This window comes from Barbus barbus, assembly GCF_936440315.1.
Source record: "Barbus barbus genome assembly, chromosome: 31".
Classification (NCBI taxonomy): domain Eukaryota; kingdom Metazoa; phylum Chordata; class Actinopteri; order Cypriniformes; family Cyprinidae; genus Barbus; species Barbus barbus.
In genome coordinates this window covers 10,384,288-10,407,174 of record NC_136759.1, presented here as the reverse complement: position 1 = coordinate 10,407,174, position 22,887 = coordinate 10,384,288, and the positions used below count along the sequence as shown (strand labels likewise).

The following is a 22,887-nucleotide window of genomic DNA, read 5'->3' as shown; positions in this document are numbered from 1 at the left end:
TGTACAACAACTGAACTTGTTTATTGTTGACAGTTGACAGCAACAGATTCCAAATGCAAATAGCACACATGAAATGAACTCTGGACCTTTTATCTGCTCATTGTAATTGGGATAATGAGGGAATAACACACACCTGGCCATGGAACAGCTGAGAAGCCAATTGTCCGATTACTTTTGGTCCCTTAACAAGTGGGAGGCACATATGCAAACTGTTGTAATTCCTACAACGTTCACCTGATTTGGATGTAAATACCCTCAAATTAAAGCTGGCAGTCTGCAGTTAAAGCACATCTTGTACGTTTCATTTGAAATCCATTGTGGTGGTGTATAGAGCCAAAAATGTTAGAATTGTGTCGATGTCCCAATATTTATGGACCTGACTGTATATCTTACAAGTAATGCTTTATATGCTTTACTTATATATGAAGTCAAACTTAAATAATTATATTGTAATTAAATTGTTTAAGATATACAATATCCGGGCTTGGTATGCACTGTAAAAAAAGTTGAGCCAACTTAAAATTTTAAGGCAACCAGCTTCAGCAGATTTTTGAGTTTTCGCAACTTCTTGTTTTAAGTTTATACAACAAAAATGTGAGAATATCCTACAAAAATAAGTTGAGAACTCAAATCAGCAAATAGCTGGTTGTCTTAAAATTGTTTTACAGTGTGGTTTTAGTAAAAGTGTAGTAACCATTTTTTTTTGGCGTATTTACTACCATTTGTACCATCAAGTTTTTATAATAGGTCATCAAGCAAATTTTGACACATAGTAAATTATACCCTCTCTATTGCTATTTAAACTTGAAATGATCTACTTTCAAATTTGCAATGACGTTTCCATCTATTTGATTAGCAAATAATGAAATTCACACAGAGCAACCACATTACAGGATGTCACAGCTAATAGTGTGATGCTTCTGTTTCACAACCAACCCCTAAACTAAAACCAAAACCTAATTAAACCTCTTAAATGTATTAAACACAAAGTATTGATGAATCATTCCTTTGAATTCCCTTAAAGAAAATATTCCTTACCATGTTTAAACACAACATAACATTGCTTTTTATCTTGCATTTAGTACTTTACTGTGTTTATCACCCAAGCAATGATGTTGATACGGTAACTGAACTACTTCAAAATACAGTAACTTTATACAATTGATTACTGTAAGATCATGGCACATTTGACCTGCCGTAAACCTTCATTTTTACGGGAAAGCTTCCTGTAGTTAACAATAAAGTCATTGATATTCCGAGAATAACTGCAGTGATTCAGGAAATGTCTAAATATATTCCTGGACTGTGATTTACATAATCTTCTATTATTACATAATCTATGAAACAAACTTTAATAAACACAGTTTACACCACTAGACCTGCTTCATCATAAGAACAAATTATTATTATTTTTATTTAAAAAAACACCAACGTGAGCCCACTGCATTGCCTACATAGCTACTATTTCACATTAATAAAATTATCAGTTAGTAAATTGTTCAATTACTTTGGGAGTACTGTAGGTAGCGTAATAACTGGGTTTGCCAATTATTATTATTATTAAATTTAGTGGGGGAAAAAACACCAAAATACACTAATTAAATATTAAATGTATTTATTAACATTTCATTAAAATGTACAAAATAAACATTAAATGCAAGGTCTATGACTAGTCACAACATAATCGCATACTCGTAAGGCTCTTACACAAGCTTATCAAGGAAACATCAGCTAATTGTTACACTTGATAATGTTTATATGAATGGGATTGTATGGTGTTTATCCATAACCTGTGGGTATGATTTCAGTTTCATTATGAGGTGTTTCACAGTCTGTGCATGACCTATGCAGTTCTGAGTCAGCTTGATGAACATTTCTCCACAGTGGTCACTTCTCTTTAGTGTACTAGGAAGAAAAACAGTTATTTAATTCAGAAGAAATGTAAAAAAATGCCTACTAGTATTTTCTTAGAAGGTTACTTTATTTAATATCCAGTCAGCATCCGACATGGCTCTTTGAATGATCATCTGAATCCTTTCTGGATCATCTTCATCCGCATGACTGTTATAGCTCTGAAAGACAAAAACACATTAACACCTGACAGCAGGATAGGTGATTTTACAGACTATTTCTGCAGTTATGTTCGTCACAATGATGACAGTATTTGAGGTATATGAAGTACCTGTCTGATGGCGTGTTGGTAGTGTTTTTGCATGGTTGCTGTTGGCAGGAGTTTGCAACATCGCAGCAGATAGCGGTACAGCTGCACCGGCGTGCGGACCAGCTCAGCGCCCGCCAGAGGAGACATGAGGCTTTACTGTATGCCCTTACTTTCTCTGAAAGCCTGACCTTTTTAACTTTGATTGCAGAGTCTAAACACTACAATAATACTGAGTATATCTGGGAAAGTTCGACTTGTAAATCTATAATAAGACGTATAACACTCTGTCACATGCATATAGTTTGAGTTGTAAAGGTGAACGATGACTGTGGAATTACTTCCTGATTTGAGCACTAACCTAAATATATTTCAGAATAAAAGTCCTCGCTCTGCCGTGTAACTACATCATTATAGTCTCAATAATATAATGCTGTAATTATCCACAAAACGTATACCTAAATGTGAAGATACCACACAAAAAAACGTTGTTCTGTCATATTATAAAAATATGATCACATTAAAAAAATGTATTTGAAGGACATAATTCACAATCTAACAGGTTTATTTGAAACCAACATAAAACAATCACTGCTAAATGAAACCTCCAGGACACTGGCCTGAAACCCTGAAACTGAGATTAGTCCTGTGTGACAACTAGCCCTGCTCATTTAGAGTATGTTATTCAGTGCTTAATTGTAAGGATTACACTGCATTCACAAAAAAAGGAACTGTGGAAGCACATGCTCTCATTTATTTTAAATGCAGAACTTATGTTTATGTTATGAAAGTATGCTCATTGTGGTTGATTATTTAAAAAAATTTCTTTATAGCCTACGTAATAGAAAGACTTAAAAACATTATGTAATTGATGAAATAACACATAGAACTTCCAATGTGATCACTTGTTTAACACTTTAGGGCAGAGCCCGGAAACTTGTGCAAGTATGCGTAACATCATTCAACATAATGACATTCTGGAAAGTTTTACAATACTACATGCTTAATTCATAGAAATGAAAATGGAAGTTCCTTATTGAAACTTACTTTCAGTCTGCTGTATGACAATGCCTACATAACCAACAAACTACAAAATATTTGGTAGCATGCATATTACTAGAATATTAGTCATTTATTAGTGCTAATTAAACACATATTAATGCCTTATTCTACATGTCCTTAGAGAGGAAGTAGGGCACCTTGTCTCCAAAAATTGATTTATTGCCCCTCAAAAAATGCTTGTACACCCCCCACCCGTCTAAGTGGCCATCTGGTTATCCACCCCAGTGATCTTAAGAACGTAGAAAATAAAACAAAAAAGCATTAGATACGCTATTTTTTTCTATCATTACAATTTAAAACTAGTTAGTTTGACAAAGTTAAATAAAAAGAAGAGGTGAGCGCATTCATCTATAACAAAATACATCGGATGCGTTAGTTAAGTGTTTGCCAAAATCTTTGTCGCACTTTAAAAAAAATTGGAGTTTATAACAGAGACAAAGTAAAAAAAAATAGAGTTGACTTATATGAGGCGCCAAGTAAGATTTAAATCAAATTCGCTTATCAATACATACATAAAACACGTGCATATACACCTATAAATTACTCACATATACATATATACTATTGGATGTTCAATATATATATATATATATATATATATATATATATATGTATGAAATACAAGTGCACACTAATATGAAATCCATACCAATACATATTATGTTAGTAATGATATACACTTGTGAATAACTTGCTTATACATATAAACTTGACGCATGCATACACCTATAGACACTCCCTTATACATCAAAACACGATCCATGCATATACACCATAGACTGTAAAAAAAATGGACGTAGTGTCCGTGACGTCACTCGTAGTTTTCTGAAGAGCGTTTTTGACATAGACATAAATTATGTCTATGGTTTTTGAAGCCTAAAGTGGGCGGAGCCGACCGCCGCCATCTTGGCAACGCGTCACCGCGCGTCACTCCCGGATGATCCAAAATGGGCAATGAGGCGGGACGTGGGCGGAACTGAGGTGCCTGGTTGTCTGTATATAGTATGCTTTATTAATCATGTTCTCACTGAGTTTCGTCTTTTAAAAACAGTTTTAATCGGTTTTAATTCTTTAAGCCACAGAGTTTGTATTATAGCCTAACAGTTTTCTATTGGAGGAAAACGCTTAACCAGTAACGTTAATTACAGGCCTAACGTTACAGCCAATCACAGTCTGTCGGATTCTGGAGTGTAGTTAAGTTTTAAATAAAATTATAAAGAATAAATAAATTAATAAATAAAATTACATTACAATATCACTCACCGGAAAAAATGGAGCCTAGACTTGGACGGTCTGTTAGTACAATTAACCGCACAACAATCCATTTTATTAGATAATTTTAAGAAATAATAACGAAAAAAACCATAGACTGTATAAAAAAGCAGAAACACGGCAGAGATGCCAAGTTCAGCGGCTGAGGTAACGTGACGGCTAACAGACAGCAGATAGAGACAGCAACGTCAATCAACCTGTCACTCAAGTGGCCACGCCCTTAATTATGCAGAAGTTTAAGGCTTAATATAATTTAAATGGATGAGTTATAAAAAAATTCACCCCCCTCACAGTTGTCACGAAGGGCAAAATTAGCTATATAGACCAAAATAAATTTTTGTACCAGGCTGTAAACATGTTTTTTTCTACTGTAAAGTTGGGCATTTTAACATGGAGAGTCAATGTGATTGACTCCCTTTTGGAGCCAGCCTCCAGCGGCTAGTCGATGAATTGCAGTTTTAATCACTTCCGTGTTGGTTTCACTAGAGGGAGCGGGAGGTTGCCGCTTGATGTACACCCAAGACAGGCACATACATATAAACTCGCTGCATGCAGACACACCTATACATACTAGCATATGCATATAAACTCGATGCGCTCATACACGTGTATATATGTGCAAGTAAGTGATTTCATATGTGGATGTGCATGAACTTTTCAGTGTAAACGGAAGGCATTTCAGTGTAAAAGGAAGCAGCTGGACATTTGAAAATGCTTAACGTGGCTTAATGCATTAAAACAGTGTTTTTAAAAGACCAAACTCAATAAACATATTATTAATAAAGCATACGATGTATAGACAAGCAGATGAGTCAAGAATAAGAACGTAACGCGTTTAATTACGCTTAAAGCGTTTCCCTCCCATAAGGAATATGCTTAACCTGGCTTAATGCGTTAAGACTGTTTTTAAAATTCTCAGTAAACACATTATTAATAAAATCAAACTATGCACAGTATAATATGATTTATTAATAATGTGTTTATTGAGTTTGGCGGTTTTGGAAAAAAATTGTAGATATAAAGTGGTTGCATATTGATATGAAAAAATATTTAAAAACGTGTATTAGCAGTAAATTTAAACTGGAGAAAGTTTTGAAGCGCTATATGTGCTTGATGGTTAAGGGACCGTCTGACAATTCCACTGACTGGGTTAAAACGTCCGATGTATTTTTTAAAATAACACATTGTCAAACTGTAAAGGTTATATTACATATATAGTGTTTTTTTGTTTTGTTGTTGTTGTTGTTTTTTTTTGCCAATACATCCCTTGTACACAATTATTTAAATAATAAATGTAGCCTAAGTCCAATTTTTCATGTAAAATTCTTGTGTACTGCACGTACAGTAAGGGAAATATTAGAAGTATTGTCTAAGGCGAGATATTGGCAAAATATATGCCAATAAATTCATTTTAAAACACTGTGGCTTAATGCATTAAAACGGTGTTTAAAAAAACAAACAAAAAAACAAAACGCAATAAACACGTTATTAATAAATCATGCTATACTGTACATAGTGTGATTTTATTAATAATGTGTATATGGGCGTCCGGACCATTGTATGTGGGTGGGACAGGACCCACCCACTTTTGAAGACCAATGATATTGGACCCACCCACTTTTACCGTCTCTAATTCAGCGAATATGTCTGTGCATTTTTCAGAGCGCAGTCAGTCAAATCCATTCCACGTGACATGAATAATGCCCTAATAAATTCAACTTCCTTTAGCTACAGCCTTGGATTCCACACTGCTGCTTCCTCCGATCTATTGCACTTGGCTCATTCAGAGTCCACATAAATGAAACTGAAACAAAAGGGAGAAGAACGATTTCAGCCAAAGGCGGACTCGAACTCGGGTCTCTCGCGTCAAAAACACTGTAGTATACGCTTTACCCCTTACCATTGGAATCACATAGAAGTAATTCTCTCTGACCTTATTCTACATTCCTAATCCTACCCAATACCTAAACTTAACAATCACCTTACTAACTACTAATAAGCAGCAAATTAGGAATTTATTGAGGGAAAAGTCATAGTTAATAGTGTATGTGTTCCCTATTCTAAAGTGTTACCAAATATTTTTATACACTGCACCTTTTCATTATTATTTAATTTTTTAATAAGTGAAATATGTATTTTATTGTAAATTCAGTGTAGTTAGAACACCGCTGACAAAAAAACCTTCTACTGTAGTTAAAGAGTATTTATTCTATGTATTTGAACTTTAAATCAAATAAAAGGTGCTGAGAACCAGTTGTCTTGTTGTCTACACGCCGATTCACTACACTGTCCAGATGGCGACCCACAATCCCCTCATTTCACCTGGAGACACCAGTGAAAGCGTTCATTGTTTAAGAAGGAAAAGCCCCAGCAGCATCAAAGTCATTCTTACGGCGTGTGTGTGTGTGTGTATGCGTTCACATGAAGAATTCCCCACTCATTAGCGATAACATTTGGGAGCTTTCAAGATATTAAACCAAAAAGTCAACCACATACATCTCATAAGACATTATAGCTCATACTCCTGACCTTATAACAAAAGACGGGTCTGTTAGACTGCTTTTGTCATGGTGTGTAGGCTGATAGGTGACAGAATGCTGTTTTGTTGAAAAAATACTCAACAAACTCTCCAAAAATGTAATAACTGAGTAATAGCAGTCATTGTTTATGAATCCCTTGCATCTTCAAACTGCGCCTTTATACTGTGTAACTTTATCTTATGTTATCATAACTGTTGTTTTTGGCATTCACAAGTCAATACACCACTACATAAAAAATGTCTGACATTAGGTCTTACTTCTATTACAAATTCCATGATAAACAAATCTGTTGGAATTTTCTGTTTTGTTTATGAAAATAATACTCATATTTCCTGATTTCTATGACACATCATGGTAACACAACATGCTTGAATAGAAAAATGTTTAAAGATGCATAAATCACAGTTGTTCTGATCAAAGAATTTCATAGAAACAAAGTTACTTGAAAGAGGTGTAAACACTTATGAGCTAAACTTTCTGGAAAATGGATTTGCCAGCTATCTGTTTATATACTCTTCCATGATCACATTTAGACATCTTGATTAGATCTCTGTGTTCATGTTTATTTGGAGCAACATGTTTCTTGCATTAACACCTTAACAAAACCTGGCTAGGTTACAAGAATGCTGCATGAAAAACATTCTAAGTTGCTTTTGTTTTGTTTATGTGAATAAAAAAAGTAATTCCTACAATACAGCACACTTTTATGTCCCTATCTATTTTTAAAGAAATCATATTAGATTTCTTTTAACAGTATTAAGTGAACATATGGTTTAATTTTAAATAATTCCACTACTTTAGGTTGAGAACATGCCAGAATTTTAAAAAAAATAAATTAAAAAAGGGTTTGTTTTTTCTTTACAGATCCATAAATTCCTTAAAGTTTTTCCTCTAATCTAATCAAACAAAACAAAAAAAGTTTTGAGCAAAATAATATTTTAATTCAGTGGTTCTCAACATTTTTGACTCAAAAGGCCCCAATTGTCTACAATAATCCTTATGATTTTCCAGTTGTTCATGATTTAATCATTAGGGATTAGGATTTTAAAGAATATTTTTCACTCACAATTTCTGAGAAAATATTTTAGAGCTTGGCATAGCCAAGAAAATTTATATTTATAAAATTAGGCTATTCAGTTTTCTAAAGAGTGGGAACCCTGGTTCTAGTTGATTAGAGGTTGAACTAAAGTAACAAGTATCTTAATTTTATGTGTTTATTCCCTCATCTTATTTTAAATCATCTTGAGGCTGCCTGATTGAGAACCACTGTTTAAATTACTAGATTTTTTCCAGTTCCCTCAATTTCATCCTCCTGCCTTCATGAAGTGAAATTAGGAAGGGAAAAGATTTACATTACTGTGAAAGATTTGTATAGCACCTTCAAAAGATGGTTATTCTCAAAATAAACTTTGATTTGGCATCTTCGTCTAAGCTAAGAGCCCATCTCTCACTGATTAATAGCTACTGTAACCTTAAGTGTAACTTTCTTTTACCATTCTTACCATACTGGCATTTGAAGTTTGCAATTTGGCACTCAATTTAACTTGGTCAGCAGTTTTGTTTAGTCTTTTTCTATAACCCCCCCCCCCCCCCCATTAAAACCATTTTAGAATGCAGTGCTAATAAATCCACGTATTTGTAAAAAAGGGACAGAAACAACACACTTTTTTTAAATGTCAACATTTAATGAGCTTCACCACTGTACTTCAAATCTACACTCTGAAAAGAGACCGGTGATTTTTCAAAACACAGAACACATCCATAGAGTCCTTCCGGTCCCTAAGAATCACCTCCTCAGCTTTCAGGGCATCGAATGCGAATTTTACATTATAGTCATATATGTCGTAAAATGTATTCAAATACCATTAACTCTGAGTATAAACTTCAAACTTCCTCATAAAAACTTGACAGCAAGTGCAGTACCTTCCCCATTTGGCCCGATCGAGCTTGCGTGTTAGTCTCTTCTCACAGGCTCTGTTTCAATCCGCACGTTATCTTAGGCACGCCCGCTTCTTATGCCCTAACATTGCCACGTGTTTTGTACGTTTATCTCATCCGGTGAAGGATACCATGTTAATCATCGTGGGTATGCTGTGTGATCTAACAGTCAGAGAACACTAGGGTGAGAACATGGTACTTTGTACAAGGATATGATGATGGGAACCACCTCCAACCAATCGTAATTTTAATGACTTTGATTTCTTTATACAGGGTTTGATAGGAATATAAAAGTCGGAAGGGACATTCAAGTTTTAAATCTCCACATAAAAATAAAAGCGTGGAGGTAAACAACCAAGTCATTGAGCTCGAGAGGTAGAGACCAACAATGTGAATCCATTATATACATATACACAAACACAAACAGTTCAGTGTTTCTTTAAAAGGAAATTAATAATAATTAATAATAATAATAATAATTAAAAAAGGGCTCTACTTCAATACTCATATCCACAGCTCTGCAGCACACAATACACAATTAACATAATTGGTTATGTGTTTTTTGTTTGTTTTTGTACTGATACTGATTTGGATTATTTCTTTGTCTACACTTTCTAGTGCAGGGGAAAATAAAAAGAAGAAGAAAAGAGAGAGAAAAAAATATGTACATTTATATGCAAGTCTCAAAAATAAAATCAAATTTCACAGCCCTAAAAAATGTGCAGGCTAATTCAACTTCTATACAGCAGTATTACTTTTTTTTGTTGTTGTTTGGCGATTTTTATTTATACGTCATTTTTTTCATTTCATTTTACGTAGATTTTTCGTTTCTATTGAAATCTACCTGCTACTCACTTATTTACATACCATACTCAGTGGATCATGGGAAAGCATGCCATAGCACATTGAGGAAGAAATTAAAAATAATTCTCTAAAAATATATTAAATATTTTCCATTTATTTTCTTTTAGTCCGAGAGAGTGCAGAAAGCATTATGGGAAGTTTAAGAATGGTACAGTGAGTGAAAACTACTCCCAATTTCTTTCCAGACCCACAATAAACACCATTTCCCAGGCACCCTTTTCAGATCCATCATCTCCATGAGTCTTTTAACAGAAAAAGGGCTTTTGAGGGGGGTCAAAGTAGACGACACTGAACTGACATCTACAGGATCACTATTGTGATGCCACAGTCAGTTAGAAGCATGCACAGGGTCCATACATGCACTCGCAATGGCGTTCATCACTTGTCTTCATAGACAAAGCTTGCTAATATACCATTGCAATTATGGAATGGTTTGGTTGACCAATAGTTCAACCCATTATTTATTTATTTGCTTTTTTGTTTTTAGCCTTTAATTTGGTTTGCATGCTATTCTAGATATTCCATCAGGGAGAGCAGGGTTCAGAGGTCATCTGAAAACATAAACCTCCCCGTATCGTTTCGCTACATGCTAGTTGGGTTTTCAGTCTCGGTAGGAGACAAGCACCTGCGAGATTTCTGGACACGCTCACAAAGTCTCCTTTGCTTCAAATAAACCCTTTCGGTACGAGCACTTTGCCTCGGGCCAATCTTGCATGCTTTGGATCCTTTTGAGTCGCTGTGCCGTTCAGTCACCCATCCGAAGTACTAAATACTGACACAACACATCCACATTCAGGAGTACTAAGAGAAGCCTACGAATCAGTATCTCTGCCAAGTGATTTGAAGAGTCGAATATGAGACGGAAATCGAGATACGAACAAAGATAGATTGATAGAGAAAGAAAGGAAGAGTGCAGACAACAGCAAAAGTGGTCCAGCAAAAATCACACCGCCGTTGAAGGCAATAAACGCAATGAGCAGCTCACTCTAGCCGAACGAATAGTCACAGTTCTTAAGATGCACTAGCGATATTGCAGTTTTGCTGCCGATTTTTCTTTCTTTTTCGTTGCCAATAGCGTAATTATGTATGAAGCAGCTTTCTGTCGGTTGGCGCGACAAATTTACATGACCAACTAGTTCTGCATCAGGAATTTTCTCAAAACGCGCAGATTCCTGAAAAATTTTGCGCTTGAAATTCCGAGCAGCGGTTAATGTGACCACACCTTTCACAAGGGCCGTCACTTAAATTCACAAATTTATATGGATGGGCCTAACGAATAGGCTACTAATGAGGACAACGGTTTTTCGCCCTGGTTCTAGCGTGAGCGAAAGACAGATTCAGAGGCACTTGCCTTCTTTCCATACTACATGAAGCACTGCACTTCCTGTTTCCATGAATAAATAAAGCATGATTACTCGCACACATAGCCGTGATGAGTTTTCCTTCAGGGATACTGCACAGACTCTGCCGCCCTGCTGTTCAAAATACATTCAAGTCCACAGGGGTCGACTTCGTCTGCCAAAAGTACAGGTTCGTACCCTTCACGAACCTTTAGTATAGTATACTATTACAGAGCAGTGGGTATGTACGAACGGACCCCCCATGAACATGCCCACCCGTCCCGTGTCCCACTTGAACTCATCAGCAGTGGTTGCTTCTATAAAACTCCATTTAGTAAGTATTACAGTACACACACACACACACACACACACACATCAGCAACATGGCTAGTCCTACACTCCAGTGAAATGCTACGCAGGTTTGGGGATGCCTGGGGGTCAGTAGTCCAGGGGGGCGAGGGGTGGACACGGGACGGGCCACCGGAGGGACGTCCACCACCACTGTTTCTCAACGCCATCTTCTCTGCCGTCCTCAGCTACTCCCAAACCAGAGGAGATGGAGGCATCTCAGAGGGCTGAGCTACTGTTGAGCTGTGGACAGAAAGAAGAGGGGGATTGTTATGTTTTGCTTTGTTAAGGAGATGTCTCCATCTAGTGTTGAGACACTGACAAATAATTAGCAAAAGAAGCTTGATAAGCCCCAGATTTGATAGGACACCAAAAGTTGCAGTAGTTTTAAGCAAAGCTGGGAAGTAACTAATTCATGTAATTTGGATTATGTAATCAGATTCCAAAAATTAAGTACTTGTAATGAGATTAAATTGCATTTTAAAATACTCTTAATAAGACTACAGTTACTTATTTATTGATTATGTGATTACAAATGCATACGATAACACACTTTTCTCCCTAATTCCTCTTTTAAATGTTCCTTTCTAAAATAGTCTACCGCTTACATACACTCAGAAATTCATTCACACAAAGACATCAGTCAGGTGGCTACACAGCATGTGACCACAGGACTTAAAAACCATTACAGGTTTAAGAAGTGTTTCAATATTGCATCAACTTTTGATTAACAATTTTTATTTGAATTATCACTCAGTAGGTTATTTAACCTTGCATTCCTATGTCATTGGGAGGCTTGTGTCTTTCAAACACATTAAAATGCACAAATTCATGTTATTTCTTATTTACATGCAAACGTTCCCAAACTTTTTTTTTCATATAAATAAATATATTTATATTTATTTGTTAATTACAATGAATGGAATATATTCTCTGTGTATTTTTATATCAATATGGTACAACATTATACTATTTAAATTGATGTGATAAACTAGTTAGGCCAGAAGTAATCTAAAAGTAATCTGATTATATTACCTAAAATGTGTAATGTAATGGAACACGTTACTAACTACAATTTTTGTCATGTAAGTAATCTACCAGGGTCTGGTTGTAAGCAATAATGGTTAGAAATTACATAAGCACTCATTTATGTAAAAATGTTTGCCTAAATATTAAACAATGGCATGTTGCCTTCAACCCAAAGCACTTCCAAAACATGGCTCCCCTTCAGAAAATAACATTCATGCTCACTGGCTTTGATTTGGCATGTCTGTTAACCCTGAGGATGAGAACATGGATGCGAGGGTGAATCTCACAATCTGTCAACCACTTTCTGGCTCTTATTTAATTCCAAAATTAAAACAAACAAAAGCATGTGGGACAAATACATTTTTTTGCATTACAACATTATATAAAAAAAAGATCACATTTAAACCCCTGCCACAATTGTCAGTAGCTTTTGTAATGTTAAAAATCTCATTCTCGCTTCTGAAATGTAAAATAATATTAATTACCTGAATAAATAAACATATACATTATTTAAATGATAAAGTATGTGTATACTAGCTGTCATACTTGTACTGATTTAAATTTATGCTGACTTTAGATATATCATTTCACATTACAGTGATGAGAATTTTTGTGATGAAAAAAATATCACAATGCAAAAATCTTAATGGACCTAAACGCATGTCTAATTTCTTTATGCTATTTTTTCTGAGTTAAATATAACCTGGACACTTGATCATGAGATTCGGACATAAGCTGAAGAAAGAAGATGATGATGTAAACGGAGGGCAGCCTCACCTGATAAAGCTTTTGAAGGCAGCTGATTGGGGGTTGATACAGAGCGGTACCCGATTCCCCTTCTGCTGCTCCAGGATGAACTGATGAATGATCTCTGTGTGGGGAAGAAAGGAGAGATGATGAGAAATAAGGAATAAATTACAGTTCACAGTTATGAATAACGGTTTACAAGTTACGTGCTATCATGGTTAAAAGAACAGTTCACAAAACAATTAAAACATTTCTCCTGTGTTCATGTTAAAGAAAATATGGGTCCCGAATGCCATGAGGATGAGTAAATAATGAGCTTTTTATTTTTAGGTCAATCTAATTAACAGGTATAAATGCCTCATTCATTCATTCAACAGGTAGACAGCAAGTCAAACCTGTTAACTAGTTTAAGGCATTTGGTAGTTCACACAATTTTACATCATTCCTTGTAACAAAAAAAAGATGAAGTGATGTGACTCGCAGGATTAGATGACTCCTTACAGATTTTCATCTAGAACTAGAATTTTGTATTTTCAGGACAAATCTCAATTATGAATGAATCACTGAATGAAGATCTATTCTAGCAGCAACCTTTCAGGTCAGAGAGTCGATTCTAAAGGAAGATGCTACAGGCAGACTGTACTATCTGTAATATCTCTGAACTCTTTATTTTAGCATACAAGCTTAAAACTAGCTCGGCCAACGTGGAAACTCCTCATGTGTCTATCCAAGAGGGGTTCCCTTCGTGTTCCAAACGCGGCTGCCTCCCTAAATCGCTTTAAGTCTCCAGGCGGTCGGCTCCATCCGCACTGACTAATCCTCCAGTGGAAACACGTTGCACGCAGGATGGAGGAAGAGGAGGGAGGGTGAAGGGCAGAGTTATTTTGAGCCGACAGCACAGTAAGCCTGCTTTTAGCGACAGACTCTCACTAATACCCACTGACAGTGGAAGGCAAGCAAAGATCCAGGGGCCCCGAATGAAGGGTGAAAACAAGGGACAAAAACAACAGGAGCGGCAGGGGATCTGAAGCAGGAGACACCCAGCAAGACTTCTGATTAACACGCGCTGACATGACGGGCGCATGCTCTCAAATAGATTCAATTCAATTAAGATCTTTAGCTCCTAAACATGTTGTCTAAAAACCGGGGGTGGATGAGGACAAAAGGTTAAATGAAAGCAATGTTTGTCTCACGTGTTATATAATTTGTGCTGCAATCAGTAAAACGTGTAGTACATATGAATTGATTATAAGCAAGCTCACCTTTGACCTGCCGAACTGACGTCAGGTTCTTCTCAAAACCATCATCAAACTTGGGGTTGGTGACAGGCTCAAAGTCACTGGTGTAGACGCGGCCAGAGGAAGTGGTGTAGCAGCATTTGCACATGCAGGTGTGGTACCGCAGACGCCCCTCGTCCAGATACGGGTGCGCCAGGGCGTCCTTTGCAGAGATCCGCTTCGACTGTATTGGAAAACAGATTTGTTCTGACTGAACATTCCTTTTAAAAATGCAATAAAATGATCTATTCTACAGTTTTATATATTATTTTTAAATGAAAACAAACACACACATACAATGGTGTGAAAAAGTGTTGGCCCCCTAAACCTAATAACTGGTTGGGCCACCCTTAGCAGCAACAACTGCAATCAAGCGTTTGCGATAACTTGCAATGAGTCTGTTACAGCGCTGTGGAGGAATTTTGTGTGTGTGTGTGTGTATATATATATATATATATATATATATATATATATATATATATATATATATATATATATATATATATATACACATACATACACACACACACACACACACACATATGAACAAGTCTAAATTATATAAATATATTAAATTCTATAATATATTTTTTATTTTAATAATATATAATCAATCATGTATGTATGTATGTATATATATATTATAGTAAAAAAAGAAAGAAAATAATATATATATATATATATATATATATATATATATATATATATATATATATATACACACATACACACTGTGTATATACACACACACACACACACACATACATACACATATATATATATACACATATATGTATATGTATGAGTATATATTATGTATGAGTATAAATATATACAAGTTTTAAAATTGTATTGTTCCAATACTTTAGACTGTAATGTTACAGTTTATGAGAATAAAGTATCAAGAACACTTACTGGGTCAAAGACCAACATCCTGCAGAGGAGGTGAACGGCCTCATGGGTTGCTTGACTGGACAGGGTGTACAGGACAGGAAGTGAGGGCTGCAGAAACAGGAAATGGCATGATCAGTATAGTCTGAGTATTTAATCTATTTTACCAAACCTTATAAATACATATTCAGAGATAGGAAGAAATAAACTAATATGTAATCAATGTTTCAATTATTGGAAAGACCACAAGTACATTTTTTAAAAACACATATTGATCAAACATTACCAAACAAATGCGAAAAGTTTGTAGAGAGTGTGAGAATGAACATGATTTAGAAACATGGCTAGCTCTGAACATTTTCATCCTGTTTTGAGAAGCAGTCAAAACATATCAACAGCTTCCTACAAGAACGTCATGTGATCCTCAGCGGCCGTTCAACTGCATGTCTCAAACATGCAAAACATTCCTCCCAGTAGCACATGATACTTGCGCCAATAGCCGCACACTTAACTGAGGATGTGGGACAGCGGAGACAATGTGCTGGGATATTTTTAACCGTGTCTAATTATCTCCTCCGCCCACCTTCCCCCCCATTTCCAAGCCCCCCAGCCGACTCGCCAAAGAGTTGATTGAAAAAGCCCACCGGTAATTGCTTGTTTTCCCTGGTTAGGCTCTTTGAGCCGAGAACAGATGTGAACTATGGCTGGTGATTCACCATTTAAAAAGGGATGACGTATTGTCAGGGCTGACTGTATAGCTGATGGAGGTGAAGGTGTCGGGCGAGAGATGGAGGAAGACGATGGGCAAGGATTGAAAGCTCTCTGCCATAACTGGAGCCAAACGGAAACGAGGTGTGCTATTATTTAAAGTGATCAGACCTTCATTGAAGGAAGAATCTGAGTCATACGTAGGGACCAGAATATCATAAAGACTCGAAAGTGGGCAACATCTCAGAACATCCCATAAACTGCATAGCAACATGCTAAAAATCACTCAGAACACTGCATAGCAACATCATGGCTAGTACCCAAAACCCCTAAAGAGATATATTTACTTAAAAAAAGGGAAATAAAACAAATTCACTGCCAAATGATGAGATGATTTTAATAATAAACTTTAAAAATAATACATTTAATAAAAATAAAATATACTAATAAATATAATCGAATATAATAAAAATAAATGAACAATGAATAATTAACATTATACAATCAAATATTAAGAAAAGGAAAAATTCACACTGAATAACTAAGTATGCACAAGTATGCAGAATTAAGTTTCACACTACTCTTCAAAAGTTTGGGGTCAGTCAGATTTTAGAATGTTTTTTTCTAAAGATGTCTCTTATGCTCAAAATGTTATAATATTGTGAATTATAATAAAAAAAACATTATGTAAAAATAATTTAAATGTTAATAATAAATAATAATTTAATAATTATTTAAAAATGAATTATACAAATATTCTCTGTAAAATACTTTGTTTAAACAGATTTTAAAAAGAAAAATTGTTTAGGAGACATTACTAGTTTTCATCCTGAAGAAATCATTCTAATATGCTGATTTGGTGCTCAAGAAAAATTTCTTATAATTGTTAAAAACAGTTGCCTTGTTTAATATTTAAATGTAGAAGTCTTTACTGCCATTTTAAAATAAATTAAAGCATCCTTGATGCAGTATTAATTTCTTAAAAAAAAGAACTAATCCTAAATTTGAACTGTAGTGTTTGTGTTTGATTCACTAAAAAGATCCATCTTATAAGAGTCATTTATTCAGAAATTAGTGGACATTTTCTGCACTCTAAAGTTTTGATTCACTAAAAAAAAAAAAGCTTATAAAAGCTATTCATTCGGGAATTGGACTAGATTAGTTGTGCCGTATGTTTCTGATATACTAAAAAACAACCTGCTCCCTGTTTGTGCCAACCGCTAGGCTCCTCTGACAAATCTGAAAGATTATCAAATGATGGGCGTTTGAATGCAATGGGTCAGATTCTGAGTGGGTCGAGCCGAAACGATCCCTATGCGATTATGAGTCAAAAAGCGTGCAGGGTGCAGTGATGCTCCAACGTGGTGAGGCTGCGTGAGCGTATGTGATTAAGGAACCACAGTGGGCAAGTTTTTGGCGAGTAGCTGGCAGTAGTGTGGCGTGTGTGAACGATCATCCCCTTTGGGGTGGTGTGATCGTGTGCTGTAGTATTAGCCTGTATTAGTTAAGGATTAGAGCGGAATCTGGCTTCAGACAGTTAAGCTCAATTAGACAAATGATGAGTCAGGAGGGTTGACATGACATCATCAGTCCAGGCTTTCAGTCATCCCAGGCATGCAGGCAGCTCATGTTCCGCCCTCACATTTCTGACAGCGGGAGTAATGGACGGAGCAAATTTGCTACTTCAAATCCTGGACGTGTATCTTGGAGTCGGACTGGTCACACTTTTAAACCTGACAAGTGAGTTTTACTTGTGGACTGTTTTTTTCTGAACACAGTGTCCTTACCAGGTGACCATTCATTTGCCTGTTCACACCAAAAGCGAGAATGCTACATGATGCAAGACAATATTTTATATTCTGCTATAGAGGGGGATTCAGGACCAATGAGATTTCACTGGGGACGGGCTGAGCAGTGCTACATCAGAGATGTAGAAGTGACGTAGACAAGACGTGGTTGGAACAAACTTTAAAAGAGAATCAAAACAAAAAGATTTTAAAAGACAGTGGTCAACCAATAAAGGTTTTTCAATGGCTGGTGCCGTCATGATATCTAGTCAGCAGTGTAACTAATGTCTGACATAATAAACAGTACATAATACAGTTTATACATACACTGTTCATTGTATAATGCAATGTAATGACAACAAATTAGATACACAAAGGTGCTCAAATGAAACACTGATATTACGCAATTTACTGAAGATCAACCCCAAAATAAAAAGTTTTATTGAACAAAAAAACATTTATTTTACAAAATCATTAAAACATTAAAAATATTGTTTATTATAGGAAACTTTTTTTTTTGTTTTATTTTTACAAAATAGTTTTACAAAAAACATGTATGCTATTATGTCATATCACCCTGTAGCCCAAGACTGGTTGCCCACTGAAGCTAAGCAGGGTTGAGCCTGGTCAGTACCTGGATGGGAGACCTCCGGTGAAAACTGGGTTGCTGTTGGAAGAGGTGTTAGTGAGGCCAGCAGGGGGTGCTCACCCTGCGGTCTGTGTGGGTCCTAACGCCCCGGTATAGTGACGGGGACACTATACTGCCAAAAAGCACCGTCTTTCGGATGAGACGTTAAACCGAGGTCCTGACTCTCTGTGGTCATTAAAAATCCCATGGCACTTCTCGTAAAGAGTAGGGGTGTAACCCCGGTGTCCTGGCCAAATTCCCTCTACTGGCCCTTGTCTATCATGGCCTCCTAATAATCCCTATACACTTGATTGGCTCTATCACTCTCTCTCCTCTCCACCTGTAGCTGGTGTGTGGTGAGCGCACTGGCGCCGTTGTCCTGTGGCTGCCGTCGCATCATCCAAGTGGATGCTGCACATTGGTGGTGGTTGAGGAGAGACCCCCACATGATTGTAAAGCGCTTTGGGTGTACAGCAATACACAATAAAGCGCTATATAAATGCATCATTCATTCATTCATTCATTATGTAAAAATATATTTTTTTATGTACTGCTATATAATAACACTGTTATTTTACAACAAAAAATAAAAAGGAAAAATGTTTATTAAATGAAATGAACACTAATTGTTACAACATATATTTACAGATTCACACAGAAAAAGTATTTTTAAAATAGTTTTCTCTTATGCTCGCCGAGGCTGCATTTATCTATTCTTTTTAAATACAGTAAAACAGTAATATTGTGAAAAACTGTAATTTATAAAATAACTTTAATATGTTTTAAAATGCCATTTATTCCAGTGATGGCAAAGCCACACATCACTTCCTCCAGTCTTCAGTGCCTCATGATCCTTCAGAAATCATGTTAATATGCTGATTTGGTGCTCAAGAAACATGTCTAATTATTATTAACATTGAAAACAATTGTGCTGCTTCCTAGTTTTGTGGAAACCATGATAATGCTCTTTTTTTCCCACAATTCTTTGACAAATTTAGTATATTTCAAAATAAAAGCATTTATTTGAAAAATAAATTCGTTTTAACATTTAATGAATTTACTGTAACTTTTGATCAATGTAATCTATTCTTGCTGAATAAAACTATTAATTTATTTTCCAAAAAAGGCAATTATATATGTGTGTACATACACACACACACACACACACACACACACACACACATATACACATATATATATATATATATATATATAATTTTCTTTTTAACGTAACAATATGCCAAAGAAATCAAGCTCGTTAGATTAGCCAGAGGTTGATGATAATTACTCTCTCCAAATAAGCAAAGTTACTAGAGCGTCACTTTAAGGTAAAACCAGCTTTGTTTTTTCTTTTCCTGACTGGCGACACAAGACCAGGCTGCAGCTATGAAGGTAAGGAGGAGGAGCTGCAGTGTCATGAGAAGGTTGAGAAACGAGCCTCGGCTTCCTGTGAAGCGGAGCCCATGTGACGTCCGACCGCCCCTCTGGCCCAGCAACACTCAGTAACAGGTGCAGGCCGCAGCTTTCCCCAACTGGCTCAGCGCTCCTCCTTAACCTCCCCCCGCTCGCTGCGGCTGTGTGGTCCGGGCCATCTCTCCCCACTATCACAAACAAGCCATTGATCATCCTGGCAGCAAAACAACACAAAGCCCTTCAGGCCCACAAGTGCAGGGAGAGCAGATCCCGTCGCACCTGGGAGAGGGCCAAGCGAGGACAGACAGGTGGCTAGGACTTGTCTGTTTGTTTATTTTTGCAGTTCACATGCTATAAAAAAGCAGGGCACATTACCTACGGGCACGAGAGGGGGAGGGAGCGTTGATATAGAAGCAGGCCATTAAACGAACGAACGCTGACATACCCCTTTTCCACCAAAGCAGTTCCAGGTGCTAGTTCAGAGCCAGTGCTATAGCCGGTTCTTAGTTAGTTTGACTGGCGAGCCCTTTAAGAACCGGTTGCTTTTCCACAGGCTAGAGAGCCAATACAGAGCCAGGTCTTACGTCACTGAATACGTTTCATGTTTCGGTTTGGTAGCGCAGCACAACAGGCTTGTTCGAGGTGCATCAGCGCCACGCAGATCGATAGATCGGCACACAACACACTAAAGCACCGCGAGAGCGATCCAAAAGCATAAAGAGCAGTCTGCTTTCCAGTCGCCCCCGCAGCACCCCGATATGCCTCGCACCGACCGGTCAACTAAGAACCGGCTATAGCTCTGGCTCTGAACTAGCACCTGGAACTGCTTTGGTGGAAAAGGGGTAACAAAGAACCGGTTTGAAACTAGGCTCTGGCTCCGAACCAGCACTGGAACTGCCTTGGTGGAAAAGGGGTAACAGAGACAACAGTGATTCTAGAGAACGCTGAGCTGTAGAGCAGCTAACAGTCTTCCTTCTGTATACTCCGACAGGCAGAATCTGAACAGTGTGTGTGTGTAATAGATATTGGGTGTTATTCGCTAAAGCCAAGTGCACACCACAGGACTAAAGCTTTTCGCTCTGAACATATTTAAAGACTCAGACTTTCTTGCTTTTTTGTCATGTTATTGTTGCATACTGTACTTTAATCACAGACATTATTCTCACACAAAGTGACACACATCGAGGAAATGTTTAATTCGCACAACATGCACAACTGAAAACCACCCTAAATCTTTAACTTTCTTAAATTGTGATAAGAAGAATTTTCCATTAACATTAATAATAAATAACAAATATTCGCGGTATGCATATCGTTAACTCTGTTTTTTGTAAATATAATAATATTTTTAATCATTTTAGTAATTTACTTTAAATAATTTAGCAATGACAGAAAAATTTATCAGAGACAGAAAAGACTTTTATAATTTTACAAAAGATTTCCATTTCAAATCAAATCTGCTCTTTTGAACCTTCATTTAGACAATAAAAAATGTTTCTTGAGCAACAAATCAGCATATTAGAATGATTTCTGGTCCCGTGACACTTAAGACTGGAGTAATGATGCTGAAAATTCAGCTGTCATCACAGAAATATGACATTTAAAAAAGCATTTAAACTGAAAAATTATTTTAAATCATAAAATCATATTTACAACATCTATAATAATTCACAAATAATGGAAATAATTACTTATTTATTAGCCATTGACAAGGCTGTCAGTTTCTTAGAAGAGATATATAATTGTATATATATATACAGGTCCTTTTCAAAAAATTAGCATATTGTGATAAAGTTCATTATTTTCTGTAATGTACTGATAAACATTAGACTTTCATATATTTTAGATTCATTACAACACAACTGAAGTAGTTCAAGCCTTTTATTGTTTTAATATTGATGATTTTGGCATACAGCTCATGAAAACCCAAAATTCCTATCTCAAAAAATTAGCATATCATGAAAAGGTTCTCTAAACGAGCTATTAACCTAATCATCTGAATCAACTAATTAACTCTAAACACCTGCAAAAGATTCCTGAGGCTTTTAAAAACTCCCAGCCTGGTTCATTACTCAAAACCGCAATCATGGGTAAGACTGCCGACCTGACTGCTGTCCAGAAGGCCATCATTGACACCCTCAAGCAAGAGGGTAAGACACAGAAAGACATTTCTGAACGAATAGGCTGTTCCCAGAGTGCTGTATCAAGGCACCTCAGTGGGAAGTCTGTGGGAAGGAAAAAGTGTGGCAGAAAACGCAGCACAACGAGAAGAGGTGACCGGACCCTGAGGAAGATTGTGGAGAAGGACCGATTCCAGACCTTGGGGGACCTGCGGAAGCAGTGGACTGAGTCTGGAGTAGAAACATCCAGAGCCACCGTGTACAGGCGTGTGCAGGAAATGGGCTACAGGTGCCGCATTCCCCAGGTCAAGCCACTTTTGAACCAGAAACAGCGGCAGAAGCGCCTGACCTGGGCTACAGAGAAGCAGCACTGGACTGTTGCTCAGTGGTCCAAAGTACTTTTTTCGGATGAAAGCAAATTTTGCATGTCATTCGGAAATCAAGGTGCCAGAGTCTGGAGGAAGACTGGGGAGAGGGAAATGCCAAAATGCCTGAAGTCCAGTGTCAAGTACCCACAGTCAGTGATGCTGGTGTTGGTCCACTGTGTTTTATCAAGGGCAGGGTCAATGCAGCTAGCTATCAGGAGATTTTGGAGCACTTCATGCTTCCATCTGCTGAAAAGCTTTATGGAGATGAAGATTTCATTTTTCAGCACGACCTGGCACCTGCTCACAGTGCCAAAACCACTGGTAAATGGTTTACTGACCATGGTATTACTGTGCTCAATTGGCCTGCCAACTCTCCTGACCTGAACCCCATAGAGAA

At 36.8% G+C, this 22,887-nt stretch overlaps 2 protein-coding genes across 2 annotated transcripts in view; both read right to left on the bottom strand.

Annotated features, from left to right (window-relative positions):
• Nucleotides 1-1,600: 1,600 nt before the first annotated feature.
• Nucleotides 1,601-2,513, bottom strand: lyrm9 (LYR motif containing 9). Its single transcript, XM_079387516.1, has 3 exons — nt 2,183-2,513; nt 1,980-2,072; nt 1,601-1,905 (listed from the first exon to the last, which is right to left on the bottom strand). Exons 1-3 carry the CDS (start codon nt 2,306-2,308, stop codon nt 1,888-1,890), a joined length of 237 nt encoding a protein of 78 aa, XP_079243642.1. The 5' UTR covers nt 2,309-2,513; the 3' UTR covers nt 1,601-1,887.
• A 7,031-nt stretch (nt 2,514-9,544) lies between these two features.
• LOC306851110 (serine/threonine-protein kinase NLK-like) overlaps nt 9,545-22,887 on the bottom strand; it is a 71,109-nt gene continuing 57,766 nt past the window's right edge. The window contains exons 8-11 of the mRNA XM_079387205.1: nt 15,491-15,577; nt 14,561-14,759; nt 13,329-13,422; nt 9,545-11,765 (exon numbers count right to left, since the gene is read on the bottom strand). Of these exons, the coding sequence (XP_079243331.1) occupies nt 11,711-11,765; nt 13,329-13,422; nt 14,561-14,759; nt 15,491-15,577 (435 nt within the window). The 3' untranslated portion in view covers nt 9,545-11,710. The remainder of the gene's footprint in view (nt 11,766-13,328; nt 13,423-14,560; nt 14,760-15,490; nt 15,578-22,887) is intronic.

Bases quoted from the DNA above. Each gene is read 5' to 3' on its own strand.
- lyrm9 (XM_079387516.1), bottom strand. From the start codon at position 2,308: ATGTCTCCTCTGGCGGGCGCTGAGCTGGTCCGCACGCCGGTGCAGCTG. The intron at 2,073-2,182 runs GTACTTCATATA...TTTGTCTTTCAG, and splicing joins ACCAACACGCCATCAGACAG to AGCTATAACAGTCATGCGGA.